Consider the following 14,929-nt stretch of genomic DNA (forward strand, 5'->3'; position numbering starts at 1 on the left):
AATCTTCTTTGTCGTCTCAGGTAGAAGACCATGCTCTGGGGGCAGTCCTTGCAGTCGGCGGCTAGCACGCTGGTCTTGGGCGATGTCGGTTTTGTCGTTGGCGTTCGGGCTTGGATTGCGGCTTTGCGGGGGCATTCGGTACATGAACGCACAAGCACCTCCACCAGATGTCACGTGGTAGTGACTGTGAAAAAAGCAGCCAAAGTGAGAAAGACGAAAGTAGCATATTATTGGGCAAATTTGTGCCCTCAAAAACAGGCTACACTCAAAGAACGGCGACAGCGGCGAACACAGTCAGCGATCGGCGAAAATCTGATCAGCGGGTCAAGCGCATCGGCTTTTATACAGCAGTCGTCGAATGTTCCAGACTAATCGTTGGGACCCGCGTGCCTTCCACAAAGTTCTAGACCATTCGCGTCACGTGATGAAATCAGATAACACAAGTTTCTGTGACAACGGACAGCGGATAGAAGCATCGATAACTTTCCAGAAACTTCGGATACATGCAGGCGCATCCCGCGCTGTGCGATAATATTTGTTAGGCGGCGAAACGTGGTCGCCCAATAAAGATAAGTACACGTGTCGATATATTGTTTCACAGCCTCTGCCAAAACATAGCCGTTTCGTTGGCATTGTACATTTATAATTGTGCAAGAAGTGACTGCGTCACATTACGAGAAATGCACTTACAGGGGTGCAGTGTTCTATTATATTGAACATACCGATAAATGGGAGTTGGATATGTGCCTACGATGGCACTATAGTTTCGCATAAAATTTCCAAGGGGATCTATGATCCCCTTGGAACATAGACAATGATTCGATACATTTGGGTTCGATACATCGCCCAAGGTTGACTGTAGCTGATAGTAAATTTAATGGAGGTAAATAAAAACTTGACAAAAGAAAGGATCATATTTTGAGAATGGCTCCTAAAGAAGCCTCCTCCTCCCACCTGGGTGCCTGAGTAGAGCAGTGCCACAAAGGAGGTGACCAAGAGCACCCGCTGGATGCTGGTGCGGCTGTCCAAATGGCCTACACAAAAACAGCAATGGTCAGTGCCCGTTTACATGAGCACATGGATATGCACTCACCAAAGGCCAGCCCAAAGATGAGCACACTCATCTCAGTGGAGAGCAGGAAGAAACGCACGACCACCCACAGTGCCTGCACATCAAATAAAACAGGTAGTACATCACACTTTCTAAGACAAACTAGTACATGGCTTGCACTGCTTACAACCTGTCAGGAGAAAGTTCCACAGCCCTTGGAGACTTCCCGGACTAGTTTGTAATCTAAAGTGGCCACAAAGAGGTGCTCAATCTATTCCACTTGAAGATACTGTCAATCCCCCATTGGTATTATCAGTGGTGGCCCAGCCAGTTTAGGATTTGAAGCAATTCTTGAAGCACGAAAAAAGCAGCTTTAGAGTAGGGACAGCCAGACCAGCCTTTCTGGAGCAGAAAGATTGGCCTTTTTGGAACATTTGAAGCATTACTGCAGTTATTTGGTGTGGCTTGATATTACTGTGCAATAAGAAAATGCTGCTCGACAGTAAAAGAATACACAAGTCAGCAGCAGTCAATTAAGTGTGCCTTCCCACAGGCAATATACTACAGACGATATGTTGCAAACCAGCTTTCATATGGGCAGGTAAATAACCTGTATAAACAACTGTGATTTCCTGCTGTGAATAGTTGCCTCGACTCGCTGCAGTAGCTCAGTGGCTATGGTATGTGGCCACGAATTCAATCCCAGTCCCGGTGGCCACATTTTGATGGGGGCAGAATGCAAGAATTTAGTCCAGAGTCCCCCACTAAGGCATGAATAATCAAGTAGTAGTTTTGGCATGCAACATAATTTGATCTTAATAGCTGCAGCAGTTGCATATCTTGCAGGACGCAGCTTATCCTGTGCACAAACGAGCATCATGGCATTAATGATCTCTTAATTCATAAATTTCGTGACAGCAAACATGTGAATTATTTATGACCATGCAATTGAGCCCCACAGGAATGAAACATCGAACTATGTATTTATGACACCTCTCAATAAGACTTCTCGTATACAAGAATCATCACCTGCAACAGGCAAAGGGTGCAATGTCACGCCCCACTAGTTTTTGTGTGTGTCACGATTGCTTCTGCGGGCTACAAGTGCTCCTACTCGCCAATGATATGCGGAACACACTTAGGACATCTCTGATAGTTGCAGATTCAACACACGCACTCCAATTATAATGTGTAACAAAAAAGCTTGAATAAAATATGGCATATAAATGTAGAGTGGGACGGAGCCTCCTGACTCAAATTGCTGTGCTGTGTACAGGAGGCATGGCAGTCATGATTCTCGCCGCTTAATAAGCAAAGCAAAGCTCTCTTGTCTAGATGTACTCTAACACAATTGTTTTTCTGAACAATAAATCAAAATTAGGCATCCTCAGGTATGAAAATACACTAGTCATGGTTCTTGTGCAGGCTGTACATAACAGATTTTAATATACTTTCAAGAAGAGAGCTGACCTTGTTTTGCCAACAGGGTGTCTACCAAGTTGACATTTCCAAATTTTCTGAGTTTTCCAGGTTTTCCCCAAGCGCCTTTGCAAAATTCCCAGAGTGATGCAGAACTATGTTTTATGTCAAGACTGGCTAAAACCATATCGCCCGATGCTGTCACTCTCAAGTAAGCACATAAAAAAATTTTTAAGAAAAGACAATTTAATTTGAATACTAAGGAGTCGCGTTTATGTTAGTGAAAAAGAGAAGAGAAGAGAGGGGTTAGTAAAATGCACAGCAAATAAAATGTCTTCTAAAAAAATTGCAAATCCAGCCAGACATTCCCAAATACGAATAAAAAGGAGATGCATAGAGAAGCAAATTTTTTTTAATGTGAGCTATTTCTATTAATTCATAGCAAGCTCAGAGGTATGAGGCCTGATCTTTGTCACAATTGAGATCCTCTCTGAACAGCTCGTAAGTCAACCTCAACTGTCCTGACATGCTCTCAGCTCGCGCACGACACTTCAATCTTGTCAGTAAACTTAAAAAACAGTAAAAAATTCCCGGTTGTGTTTCACTGCTTTAAGGAGTTTATTTTGGTGTGGATGAGGGACACCTGCATTTCGGCATCAGCCAACACTGTTTTTAAGCTCAAGCTCCATCAAAACGGTGGCAGTGCGTATCCTTTCTCTTTCATTCCTCCATCCATAGGTCCTTTCTGTTCTTGCCCTCCTTCCGTCACTCGTTTGCCCCCAAGGACAATTTGAAGCATCTTCTTGGTCAGTTGCACAGTCCACATCCGATTTTTCTAACTCCCTAGGGGCGGCGAAAACTTCCGAAAAATGGGTCAGTTGGAAAAAATAAAGGCATGTCATTTACTGCGCTTAAGGGCTCAAACCGCCACAGGCACATTTGGAAACGCTCTGAAGGCCTGTCGGTACACGTATTAGGCATATCCGTGCCCGTACTGTGACAGGAGATATCGGGTGCACGCGTGTATAATTAAGGAATACATACTGCGTCCCCTAATAGCCCCTTTCCACGCTTAAGTATATACTTCACTGGAATGCTTTTGCGTATGCGTCACCAAGTAACATTTCTGTACAGAGACAAAGCTGACTTTCAGGAACCGGCATTATGCAACGCACCGTGCTTTCCAAGCTTCTAAGCCAATCGTGAGGACCACAAAGGCAGAGTCAGCAGCAGCAATTCTTTCCATAGAAACACAGCACCGAACGGCAAAAAGCTTAGTAGTGAAAGTCGAAGCAGCTAGGCCTAGCATTGCAGCGGTGGTGGCTACGGCTGCCATTGGATTTGCATGCGAGAGCGCGGGTTCGAGGCGGCGAGGCAATCAAAACGGCAGTGGTGGTGGCTTTTATTATTGACGTTTCGGACCTTTGGTCACGGCAAAAAGTCTGGCAAATCGGACGGCGAAGAGTTCTTGCATCCAAAATTTCAGATACGTTTTCAGAGACATACTATGGGGTACGTGGTGGTGCTGCGAAGTCTGAATTATAAGGCATCCAGAAAGTCGGATGTTGAATGGCAACTCCTCCAGCCGATGACACGGCGTCAAAGACAATTCGTTGCAATTTCTCTCTCTTACTCGAGCCAGCACTACAGCGACTTTCGTTCCCTTTAAAAAAGTTAATTTCCCTGATAGAAGCACAAATTCCCTGAGTTTTTCCTGAGTATTTTCAGACAACTAAAAATTCCTGAGAATTCCCAGTTTTCCCGGTTGGTAGACACCGTGGCCAATTATTGGAACAAAAATAAAAGCAGCAAGAGATACCAAACTGCAGCACACTGTGTGCTAAAGACGAGCACGCAGCATAGATAGTTTGCTTCTGAATATCAGCGCTTCCTCTCAAAGTACCTTGCATGACTGCAGGCGAGGGTATGATGTTAGAAAAAGGAGCTTCACTCAATGTTTGGTTGTCGCTCACCTTGTCAGCTATGCCACCAGCAGGGGCAGCTGCGTTGACTGTCATGGACACGACGCACCGGATGACACTCATCACAGCATTCAGAGACACCTGCAGTAAAGCACACGAGAAGCCCATTGCAAATTGAGTAGAACATTTTCAAATACGAATAAAAAAAGATGCATACAGAAGCTAATATTTTCGATAATGAGCTATGAGCTATTTCTACAACAGATAGCAAGCTCTTTGGTATTAGGCCCGAACTTTGTCACAAGTGAGATTTTTTCAGCAACTGGAAAGTCAACTTCAGCTGTCCTGACATACTCTCAGCCTGTGCACAATGCCTCAATGTTGTGTTTCACTGCATTAAAGAGTTTATTTTGGTTTGGATGACAGTCACCTGTGTATCTTGGCGTAAGCCAACACTTTGCTTTTTGAGCTCAAGCTCCTTCAAAGAAGTGGCACAGTTCCTTCCCCGATCATTCCTCAATGCGACGGTCTTTTCTGTTCTCGCCCTCGCACCGTTACGCATTTGCCGCACAGAACATTTGAAGCGTCCTCTCGGTCAGTTGCACAGTCAACGTCTGATTTGACGGACTACCTAGGGGCCGCAAAAACATCCGCAAAATCGGGCAGTCCGAAAAAAAATGAATCCATGTCTTTTGCTGCCCCTTTCCTCAATATTGCCATAGGCACGTCCGAAAAAGCTCTAAAGGTCTGCTGGCACACTTATTAGGCATATAATAAGGCTTGTACTTTGACAGGAGGCAGTGGGTGCACACATGTATGATTAGGGAGTACGACTGTCCTGTGACAATTACGCTTGCTAAGCTTTGCCACAATACTTCACGTATGCCACACCACGTAACATGGTTGTGCTGAGGTGAACCATATTCTCGTATTATCGTTCGGGCTCAAATGTGAGAGGGCATTACCGCTGAAGCATCATAGAGAGCAATCAGCTGAGACTAAACAATGTGAAGACTGAACAAATATATGCACTAGCGTGCGCGAGAGAAATGCTAATTTTCGAATACTCGATGTATGCTACAGTGTACTCCAGCCTTAGTTCTGTTGTTCTAAGTGCAAGAAAACATCGGCATGATTGAGCTCGGTTCCAGCATTCACATCTTGAACGTGGCGCAGGAAGAAGCACAGTGCCTACAAAGCTCCAGCATGGAGCGCTTACGAAGCTAAATTTGACATTTAACAACCACTGCGCGTTTGTTTTGGAGCAAGACGAGCTAAACAACTATGTAAACTGATTTACAACAGCAGAAATCAGTTCACGCGTTTATGCAATTGACGCTCTATCGTGTTTTTAGGAATGCCACTGTTGGTTATTTTCGATTTATTTTTCTTGTTTTTGCATTTACGTCTTAGTTTGTTTAACAGAAATTCTAACAATTCAACAGAACCGCAACGATCCACTTCATCCACCAGGTTGCTTCCTTTGGCTTTGAAAGGAAGCAGTACAATTTGATGCCAACATCCCCTTCACAGTTGTGACAATCAACACAGCAGTATCTGCGCTTGTTCTTTTTGTTCACACTTTTCACAAAGGAGCTGCCAAGAAAGAGGCCGCGGCGAATCCACTGGAAAATTGGGAAAGCAGGCTTTCAGGCATGCCTAAGTGCACCACAGACAATGGTGGAATGACGGTGAGGGCCTAGCCCCAGGTGCTCACCGCCGCTGCTAGCTACCGCGACATGCGCAGGGAAACTTCATTGCAGGTTGCCCATACATGGACCCGGAGCACCCAATGGTGGCAACGCTGGCTCGAAAAGACCTTGCCATCACCAGCGCCACGGCACTGGGACTAGACATTCAGCACCAAATTTTAACAACCTGGCCAGTAAAGAACGGACGACCGAAGTGAGTCTTGGCTAACAAAAGGACGAGATCTGCAGGGACGTGACTCACCACTTGCCTGATACCACTTGCTCTGCCTGACTGACTGATACCACTTGCTCTGCGAACAGGGCTACACGTGGATCCCATTCCACGCAACATGCACCTGACATACCATGCAAGATGAAGACGAGCCAGGGCAACAGCCCTGCTACAAAGGCAGGGTCACCCGGACATGTATTTCGTGGACGTAAGTCTATACCCCCGCACAACAACACAGACCCCCGCTTTCGTGGCAGTAGCGACAGATAGGGCACGCATGGTCGTGGCTACACCCTTGCACACCTCGTCCAGCGCAACAGTGGAGGCTGATGCCACTGCCCTAGCCGTAAGAGCCACTGAAGCAAACGGCTGATTGGTTCGCGTACCAACGGACTCTCAGGACACAGGCCAGCTATACCTGCGGCTATTTCGCCGGCTACCATCATGCGCATCCTGTGACCATGACTAACACAAGACCATGGGATCACCTGGTGCCACGGAGTAAGACATATAGGAGGTGAAACTCCTGTCAGCGCGAGCGAGCGCGGGCGACCAGATAAAGTCACAATTGTTGCATGCGCCGACGCTACCCTATGCAGTGGCGGCACCATGCGGCGCGTCGTAGAAGCAGCAGCGGGGAAAAAAAAAAAAAAAAGCAGCGCCCGGCGCTCACTCCGGCGGCACCCGCTCAAAGCAGACGACAAGCAGACGATACGGGTGTTTGCTTCAGCGGGCACGCCGTAACCGAACTGCGTAGGTGCGCGCACTCAAGAAAACTGCTTTGTTGTGTGCCCATCAAAAAAAGCAACACGTCTGGCAAACTTCCGCTAATCTTCCTCTTATCGCCAAGCAGCTAGGGCAACTAGTTTTCGCGAGTCTTATAAAAAAAAAAAAGGAACGGAAACACATGCACGGCGGCATCCTTCCTAAGCGCACCCCTGTGAGCACTAGAGCGAGAAAGAAGCGGTCGCCCTTTGAGCGATTAGGAACGAGATAGCCATCAGTTTCGCAAGCGCAAAAAACCGAAAACCGCCCGCCACGGAGCAAGATCGCCCTGGCTACAACCAGAAGCTACGTATCATCTTATAGCTGTCATGGAAAACGCGTTTTATTTTTTACTGTGCTCAAATGGCTGAAGCGTAGCAGCAGTTGCTCTTCGGGCTACAAGCGGTAAAGAAGCGCGCGAGAGTGTCCTCAGTAGAAGTCAGGCGCGCGCGGCCAAACGGGAGAAACACTCGACCGGTTGCCCTGGCAACCGAAACAGCGGTAATTTCTTCCCATGCCGCCAGGTGCCGCCAGCATGAAAATATATCCGCGGGCTTGTGACCTTTTCTGGTCGCCGCAAACAGCGGAGTTTCCACTCCTATATTTCTTGCTCCGTGCCTGGTGCACAGCACATGCCGAAATGGACGGCAACAAAGGCATCGACCACCTGGCTCGAGATATGACAGGTCGAGCCACGCATCACTCCGCCAAAACGAACCCCCCCGCCCCACACACACACACACCCAGCAAGCCAAAAGAAATACTGGAGATGCAAAGACTCGGCCGACAAACAAAGGCTCCTCCCCATCCCAAGCTCAACAGGGTGCAGGCAAGGATCTGGTGATGAACTACAAATGAACTACAGATGAACACCTTACCTAACTTGCACAGGCTACACAAGACGTACCCCAACCGACACGAAGGCAACTGTCCCTGGTGTGAAGATACACAGACACTTGTGGGGATGCGCGACTCTCACCCGTCCCCTGATATGTTGTTTTCCCGCAAAGCTCCCATCTCCTGTGATCCGGCTTCGTCGCATGGCTTGATAACTGCGGCAGTCGGTGTGGTTGAAGTGCAGTACGAGTTTACGCTGCTAACACCACCTAACGGCGGGGTTACTTGGGCGTGGAAAGAAGGCACTTTCTCTTTGGTTCGAGGTTGGCAAGTGGCGCGGACGTTCCACGCGTGCGCTGATCCATGCTTCTGCAAGACTGTCTTGCGAAGCCTTGTTCGAACGCGCCACCGTTCGCGTGACCGCGTACGCACGAACAACCAGGCATTGGTGTCCAGCATGGGGCGAACATATTCACTCGCTATTTGGTCGCGGTGAGTCGGACTTCCTAGATTTGTCGCGCGCCCATGAGCATATTTTGTGGATAGCAACTCGGCTAGCAGGCATTAGTCTATGAAAGGTGCAATAAATGCCCTTGTGATTGTTTGCACTACTGCGTTGTCGTTCCTTTGTCCCAAGAGCAAGGGTGTGAGAACCCCACATCTGGCTGCCCAACGTGGACCTCTTGGGGCATCGGATGATAGTTTTAACAGTTTTGCTTCATCTGAGACGTTTGTTTGAACTGAAGCGTAGGGCTAGTGTGGATTTTGATCGCTAGCGTTGGTGGCATGCTTTCTTGAGCGAGGCGGTGGTTGCTGTAGTGTGTTTGAACTTTTCAACGTGCTAAGCCTCTTCCATACCGGCAACCTGCCGAGATAAAAAATCGGGAGACTTTTTGTTCACGCCAACGGGGTGGGGGCGTTGCATTCCCTGGGTATGTTCGATTCACCTGCCCCACTTGAACCAGTTCACGAGGTGCTGCGCCCTGCCATTCGTTTCAGCGGTGCAGCAATCACGCCCGCAGAACCACGACGTTCGTTTCAAAAGGTGCAGGAAAGGTGCAGGGCTGGTTCATGATTTTGCTGCACTCGCTCCACTGTCGGTGCCGACTTGGTGCAGGCATAAAGGTGCGAAGAAGTGACGCAGCAGACGACGCAGCACACGGGCGCGAGCACCGTAAAAAGCCCGCTTACACACGTGTGATGTGTCTATGCAACTGTAGTATGTATTTACGCCCCAGAAACCGATCATACCCGCAGTTCAGGACCTCTCAAACTTACGCACTCCGTGCACATTAGTCTGACATAGCATAACGTCTACACCGCGTCTGCACCTTTGCATTCGTTTCGAGTGTTTCGTTGGGCCTGCATCTCCGGAATCGAGCTGCACAGTTTCTGAACTTCTCGTGAACCGCCGTGAACTGGTTCACAGTGGTGCAGGCGAATCGAACTGACCCCCTGTTTCAACTTTCGCTGGGACTAGGGGGGGGGGGGGGGGAGTCGTTTAAACTTTCAAGCACTGTGCGTTGAGTCCTTTTGCAGGGACCCTGAAGTAGCAGACTTTGCTTACTTCCAATATGTGTCGGTGTAGCTTTGCTCAAAACATGGTCCAGACTGACGGCCCTTCAATAGCAGTTGTTGGAGGGTTGCGCTGCACATTGATGAGCGAAATTCAGTCCTAGTTTTTCGTGCCACGCTAGATATCTTCTCACACACTGCATTGCTATGCAGTATCACGAGTAAATCCGGCATCACCTTAGTGACTAGGTGAAACCTGTTTTCCATCACTGTTTTTCATTTTTCCAACCACTGCAAGTCCCACCTTTGATCATGCAGAATGTCCTCTGGAAGATTGACAAATTCAGCTTTGAGAGCAGCTAAAGCGTCTTCAGCAGATTCATTGGAATCTCAGGGCAGCAGCTGAGGGAAACTCTGAATAAAGAAACAAAAACTGAAGAGCGATGCCTGAAATTTCAGGTTGGCCACCTCTGCATTCTTCTGAGTTGCGTCCACATCCATAACGCTTCGCCTAGCCGTATTTCGGAAACATTTTCCGTAGAAGAGGCCCAACGTGGTCGCTGACACTAAGGGGTAGGTTGTGTTGGATGAGGAATCCCATAAATAGGCACTGCACAAGTATGACACTGTCGTCACAGTTGTTAAGGAGAAAGTTCACTATGTTGTCTTGCTGATCAGCGGTGCGAACATAGCTTTGATGCTTCACTGTGGAAACATGCAGTTTCAAGTCGCCTTTGTGACCGTGAGACATGCTGACGCTGCATCCACACGTTGTACAAGATGCAAAATGTTTTCTGTTGCGATGGTTGACGGGTGGTTCACAGCTTTAGCAGGGCAGGCTCTGGGAGGAAAAGACATGTCCAGTCTTGTGCGCAACCGGTAACCTAATAGCATCTCTGAAGGAGAAGGGCCTCCTTGGTGTGGTGCGTTTCGATAACTGCACAATAGCCGGGCCAACGACGTTATGACGCAACTGCCTCCTATCTTCCTCAAGCCTTCTTTGACGGTGTGCATGGCTCGCTCGGCTAGGCCATTACTCTGGGGGTGATAGGGGGGTGCCCGAATATGCACTATTCCATTTCGCTTCATAAACTACCGGAACTCCCATGCTGTGAATGGCGTCCCGTTGTCTGACACGACCGTGCGCGGTATACCGAAACGGCTAAATATTGTCCTGAGGGCATTAATTGTGCTGTGAGCGTTAGCCTGCGACATGGGAACCGCCTCAATCCACTTAGTGTGTGAGTCGACAACTACCAGAATAATTTTCCCTTTGATTGGTCCCGCATAGTCGATATGCAAGCGCGACCACCTTTCGCGCGTATCGGGCCAACTTACTGGTTCTTTCACCTGAGGCATCGGTAACGTTTGCACGCAGTTGTGGCAGGTCGCTGCAATGCGCTCGATGTCGTGGTCTAAGCCGGGCCACCAAAATAAAGACCTGGCTTTTGCCTTCATAGTGGCTTGAGGGCCACGGTCGCGGCTGGGCTGATGGGCGTCTTCGTGTCGTGGCTGGTGCCCGGTCACTGTTGCATATCTGTGGCGGTTCTCATTGCCACTGTTGCGATGGTTGACGGGTGGAGGCAACGCCCCCCCCCCCCCCCCCGTAGTAAACGAGACAGTCGTTCCAGCCGAAGAACGCCGGGTCCATTCCCGCTTGAAAATATAAAGAAAAGATAAGGGGAGAGGGAAGGTGTGACAGAAAGAGTGTGCACATGCGCACTGAAAGAAATAGCTTGCTTGTCATGTTCATGGGTTACCGCATTTTCCTTTTCATGATGTCAAAAAGCAGAGAAATTCAGAAGTATAAGATTGCAAAAACTGCTGCAAATACTTTTTCTAGGGCTTTGATATCACCATGGCATCAAGCACACGAGGATTCTAACTTTACACGGTGCACCACACACACATGGCCTAGCCAACACTAATCAAACACACAAGCAGCAGCAACAAGATCCACCATAGAAGAAGGCATGCACAAAATGCAAGAGCTACATTGGCTCTGGCTTTGGTCGGCTTACTAGGCACTGTAGTCGACTACTTAGTCGATGATACCAATGGTGCTGGTGCGGCCGTTGTTGGAAATGCGGACGATTACAATGTTGCTGTAGATTCCGCGGTGCCGGTTTAACAAAAATCATTATTGCGCGAACAGAGACCCCTTTTCGAGAGACGTAAGACAGTGAAAGTTCAGTCAGAAGTCAGGAGTCTCTCGGGCGAATCGGGAGGATTGGCAGGTACGCTCTTCGCAAGTGTAACGACATTTGTCGGTAGGAGAGCCACGTGGTCTGCATCCTGGGCGAGCGAGGCCTAGCACCTGCGGAGCATTGGCACGCCTGAAGCGAGTGAGTATGGAAGCCTCTTGGGTGGTCCGAATTTCTTATGTAAATAGCTTCTTCTATTTCTTTAACTCTGATGAAGTCGTGGCTCTGGGAGCCTGGTGGCCGCGGGCCCCGGGTGCCGCTACGGGCTGACTGGTATTGCGGCCTGGCACCGGACGCTCCGACACAGTCTGGGATGGTGGGCGCCGTCAACTAGGATGCTGTGCGCACTGAGGGGGTAGGACCACCTAACAGAGCTGACATGTCCTCGCGGCTGCCTGTATGCGCCCATTTTGGGTGTTGTTCTTTGGATGCCGGTTGTCAGGGTAGCAACGCTTTAGGCCTAAGGCTTTAGAAGCTGCCTGTCACATATGGAGAGAGACAACCTGGTGCACCGTGGCATTGAGGTTTTGCACTTTGCCTACCTCATTCTAGTTAACCTCGCACGAATTTAAATAACTCATTCGACTCAAGGAAGCGAGCTTCGTTCATGTGAACTTAGGATCTGAGCAGCCGCCCAATCTTTTGCTCACCGAATCAAGCATCATACCATGTGGTCGATGCGCATGCAGAATTCTTCTCACTTACACAACTTTTGTTCTTGGTGTTAACAGCGCAAAACGTCGATGGAACACGAGATGAGAAGACGACACCACAAGTGCCGACTTTAAACAACATTTATTTGAAAGAAACACGGCTTCTTATACCATTACCCACACGTGTTGCAGTCACGTGATTGCACATCATGTGAAACACGCACTTTTTCTTATTTTTTTTTTTCACTCAAGATAGCGGTTGTAGGTGCAAAAGCTCAAGTTATTTTTTTGTTAATAACAAGCATGGCATGCTAACGCATTGGTTACGAAGTCTGTCAATCTCGGCTGCCTCAATTATCTCACAAACCAGCTCGTCATTGTGTTCTTTCAGCACTTCACAGCATCTGAAATCTGCGGCGCAAGCTTTAGAGGGGCAATCCCTGACATGGATACCTAGATTCCTTTTAACCTGCTCGACGCTAAGCTTATGTTTCTTTAGTCTTTCGTTTGTGCATCTTGAAGTTTGCCCTATATACTTTTTTCCACATTCCAAAGGTATTGAATACACCATGGCTTCTGCGCAATCCACAAAACAGCTCTGGTGATTTATCGTGCACCCTTGCTGCTTTATCGGCTCTTCTGCATTGACGCCTCAGCAGAGGCTTTTCAGTTTTTCCGGGGCAGTAAGCACTACATTAACTCCAGCTTTGCACCCAATCTTTTTTAAGCGGTGAGACAAGTTGTGCACATAATGTAGGGCCATGGTCCTTCGCTTTTCTTTCATTTTTAGCTTCTCGCCACCTTGCTCGCCATGGACACGCTCGAGTTTTAGGTTCTTGCTCATTTGTTCTGCAACAGACGCAAGAAGATGCGACGGGTAACCAGCCCTAGTAAGACGGTCAACCTGCCAACGAAAACTTTGTTCCAACACGTGGATGCACGATTTTTTAAGCGCATTTATTAGAGAAAGGTTTGCAATGGCTCTCTTCAGCAGTTTTTAATGCGCTCTTTGGAATGACAGTGACGCCTTGTCGCCTCTGGGTACATAGGCCCAGCAGACATTCCCCGTGTAGAGCTTGAGTCTGAGATCAAGGAATCTCAAAGATCCTTGCGTGGGGACCTTGTGGGTAACAGCAAGCAGCTGAAGCACACGACTAAAGCATGTTACTGCCTCCGAAACTGCGTCATCTGAATTCGCGTCAAAGCTATCACACAGAAATAAGTAATCGTCAACATAACGAAAGACTTTCCGGATGCTTGTTCTGGTTAGGGCATTCTGAAGTAATCTACCTTTCTGGGCAAGATACAAATCACCAAGTGCTGGCGCAATACATGACCCTATACAGACACCGGGTTTCTGGAGGTACACGTTCCCCTCCCACCATAAAGAGTTGACTTCAAATATACAGAAAGGAGTTCCAGGAAACCACCAGTTGAAACCCCGCAGGCACTTTGAAAAGCGACAGCACCGTGTGCATCTGTAATTTTTCCACATACTCCGATATCTCATCTTGGGGGATCGAATAATATAAATCTTTAAAGCCTAGAGAGCATGTTGCAAAGTCAGTGCTAGAATTGTCTTTTAAAAACCTTATTACAACGTCTGAGGTTTTTGCCTGGAAAGGATCATCAACAGTTAGTAGTTTTAATTTTTCCTGCAAAAACAGGGCAATTGTTTTCTGCCAAGTGCCCTTCTCAGATACTATAACCTAGAGGGGCCACTCAGGTTTATGCATTTTTACAGTTAAAAACATGTCAAGGGATTATCTTTTGCTAGTTTCGATGCTACGCACAAGGTGGTCGAGCTTGAGGTTTCTGCATAGCTTCTTTGCAGCTGACTTTGCTTTACGCAGAACAGACTTTTCATAACTGATAAAAACAGAACTTATGGCCTATAACGCCTTATATTGGCAGACGTCTTTTGGCATCGCAGCGAAGCCCCCCCCTCCTTGTCAGAAGTAAGCAATGAGAGGGAATGTTCTTTCAAATATGTCAAGACTTGTCGCACAGGTAGGATCTTCGTGTGCATTTTGCAGCGGGCGACCACGTCAACTCCGTCAGACACGCACCTGGCACTTTCTGACTCTGACCCTGCACGTGTGACTCGTCGCACCATTGCCAGTAGTTCCGGTGTAGAAGTCCTCGGTGTAGAAGTCCTTAGCTCAACGGCGAATTTCGGTCCATGACGTAGAACCTCCAGGATAGAGTGAGGCAGAGCCTCAACTCTGCTGGTATGAACACTGCTTCCAGGAGTCCGTGTTTCTGCTGCTCTTCTTTTCAGGGTAGTGTCGGCGCGCAGCTTCGCCAAAGTGACGCTCCACAGAGCCTCGGTAGACCTGTCGATGACACGCAACGTGTCCCACCAATGCCGGGTGCTGCTGGAGACATGGAGGCATAAGCAATCCCTGTAGATGGGCATGGCGGTACCATTCAGACTTTAAAATTTTCAAACATCTTGGCCCGTGGCTATCAGAGGGTGAATGCCCCCCCAAAGAGGGCATTCACTTCAAGCGGAAGAATCTTCATACGGGTGCAGAACGACATGGTTCTCGCGCGGCAGACAGCATTGACAATGAGGACAATGAGGGCTGAGAAATCGAGAGTGAAACATTGAAAAGGGCCTGAGGTGCTAGAAATGTA

General features: G+C 48.2%; 1 protein-coding gene across 15 annotated transcripts in view; it reads right to left on the bottom strand.

The window, feature by feature from the left end:
- LOC139060737 (transmembrane protein adipocyte-associated 1 homolog) overlaps positions 1–14,929 on the bottom strand; it is a 274,253-nt gene that overhangs the window by 154,113 nt on the left and 105,211 nt on the right. For all 15 annotated transcript variants that reach the window (XM_070539794.1, XM_070539785.1, XM_070539789.1 and 12 more), the window contains 3 exons: positions 4,444–4,533; positions 1,094–1,166; positions 955–1,034 (listed from right to left, as the gene is read on the bottom strand). In XM_070539794.1, coding sequence (XP_070395895.1) covers positions 955–1,034; positions 1,094–1,166; positions 4,444–4,533 — 243 coding nt within the window. The remainder of the gene's footprint in view (positions 1–954; positions 1,035–1,093; positions 1,167–4,443; positions 4,534–14,929) is intronic.

This window comes from Dermacentor albipictus, chromosome 6, assembly GCF_038994185.2.
Source record: "Dermacentor albipictus isolate Rhodes 1998 colony chromosome 6, USDA_Dalb.pri_finalv2, whole genome shotgun sequence".
Classification (NCBI taxonomy): domain Eukaryota; kingdom Metazoa; phylum Arthropoda; class Arachnida; order Ixodida; family Ixodidae; genus Dermacentor; species Dermacentor albipictus.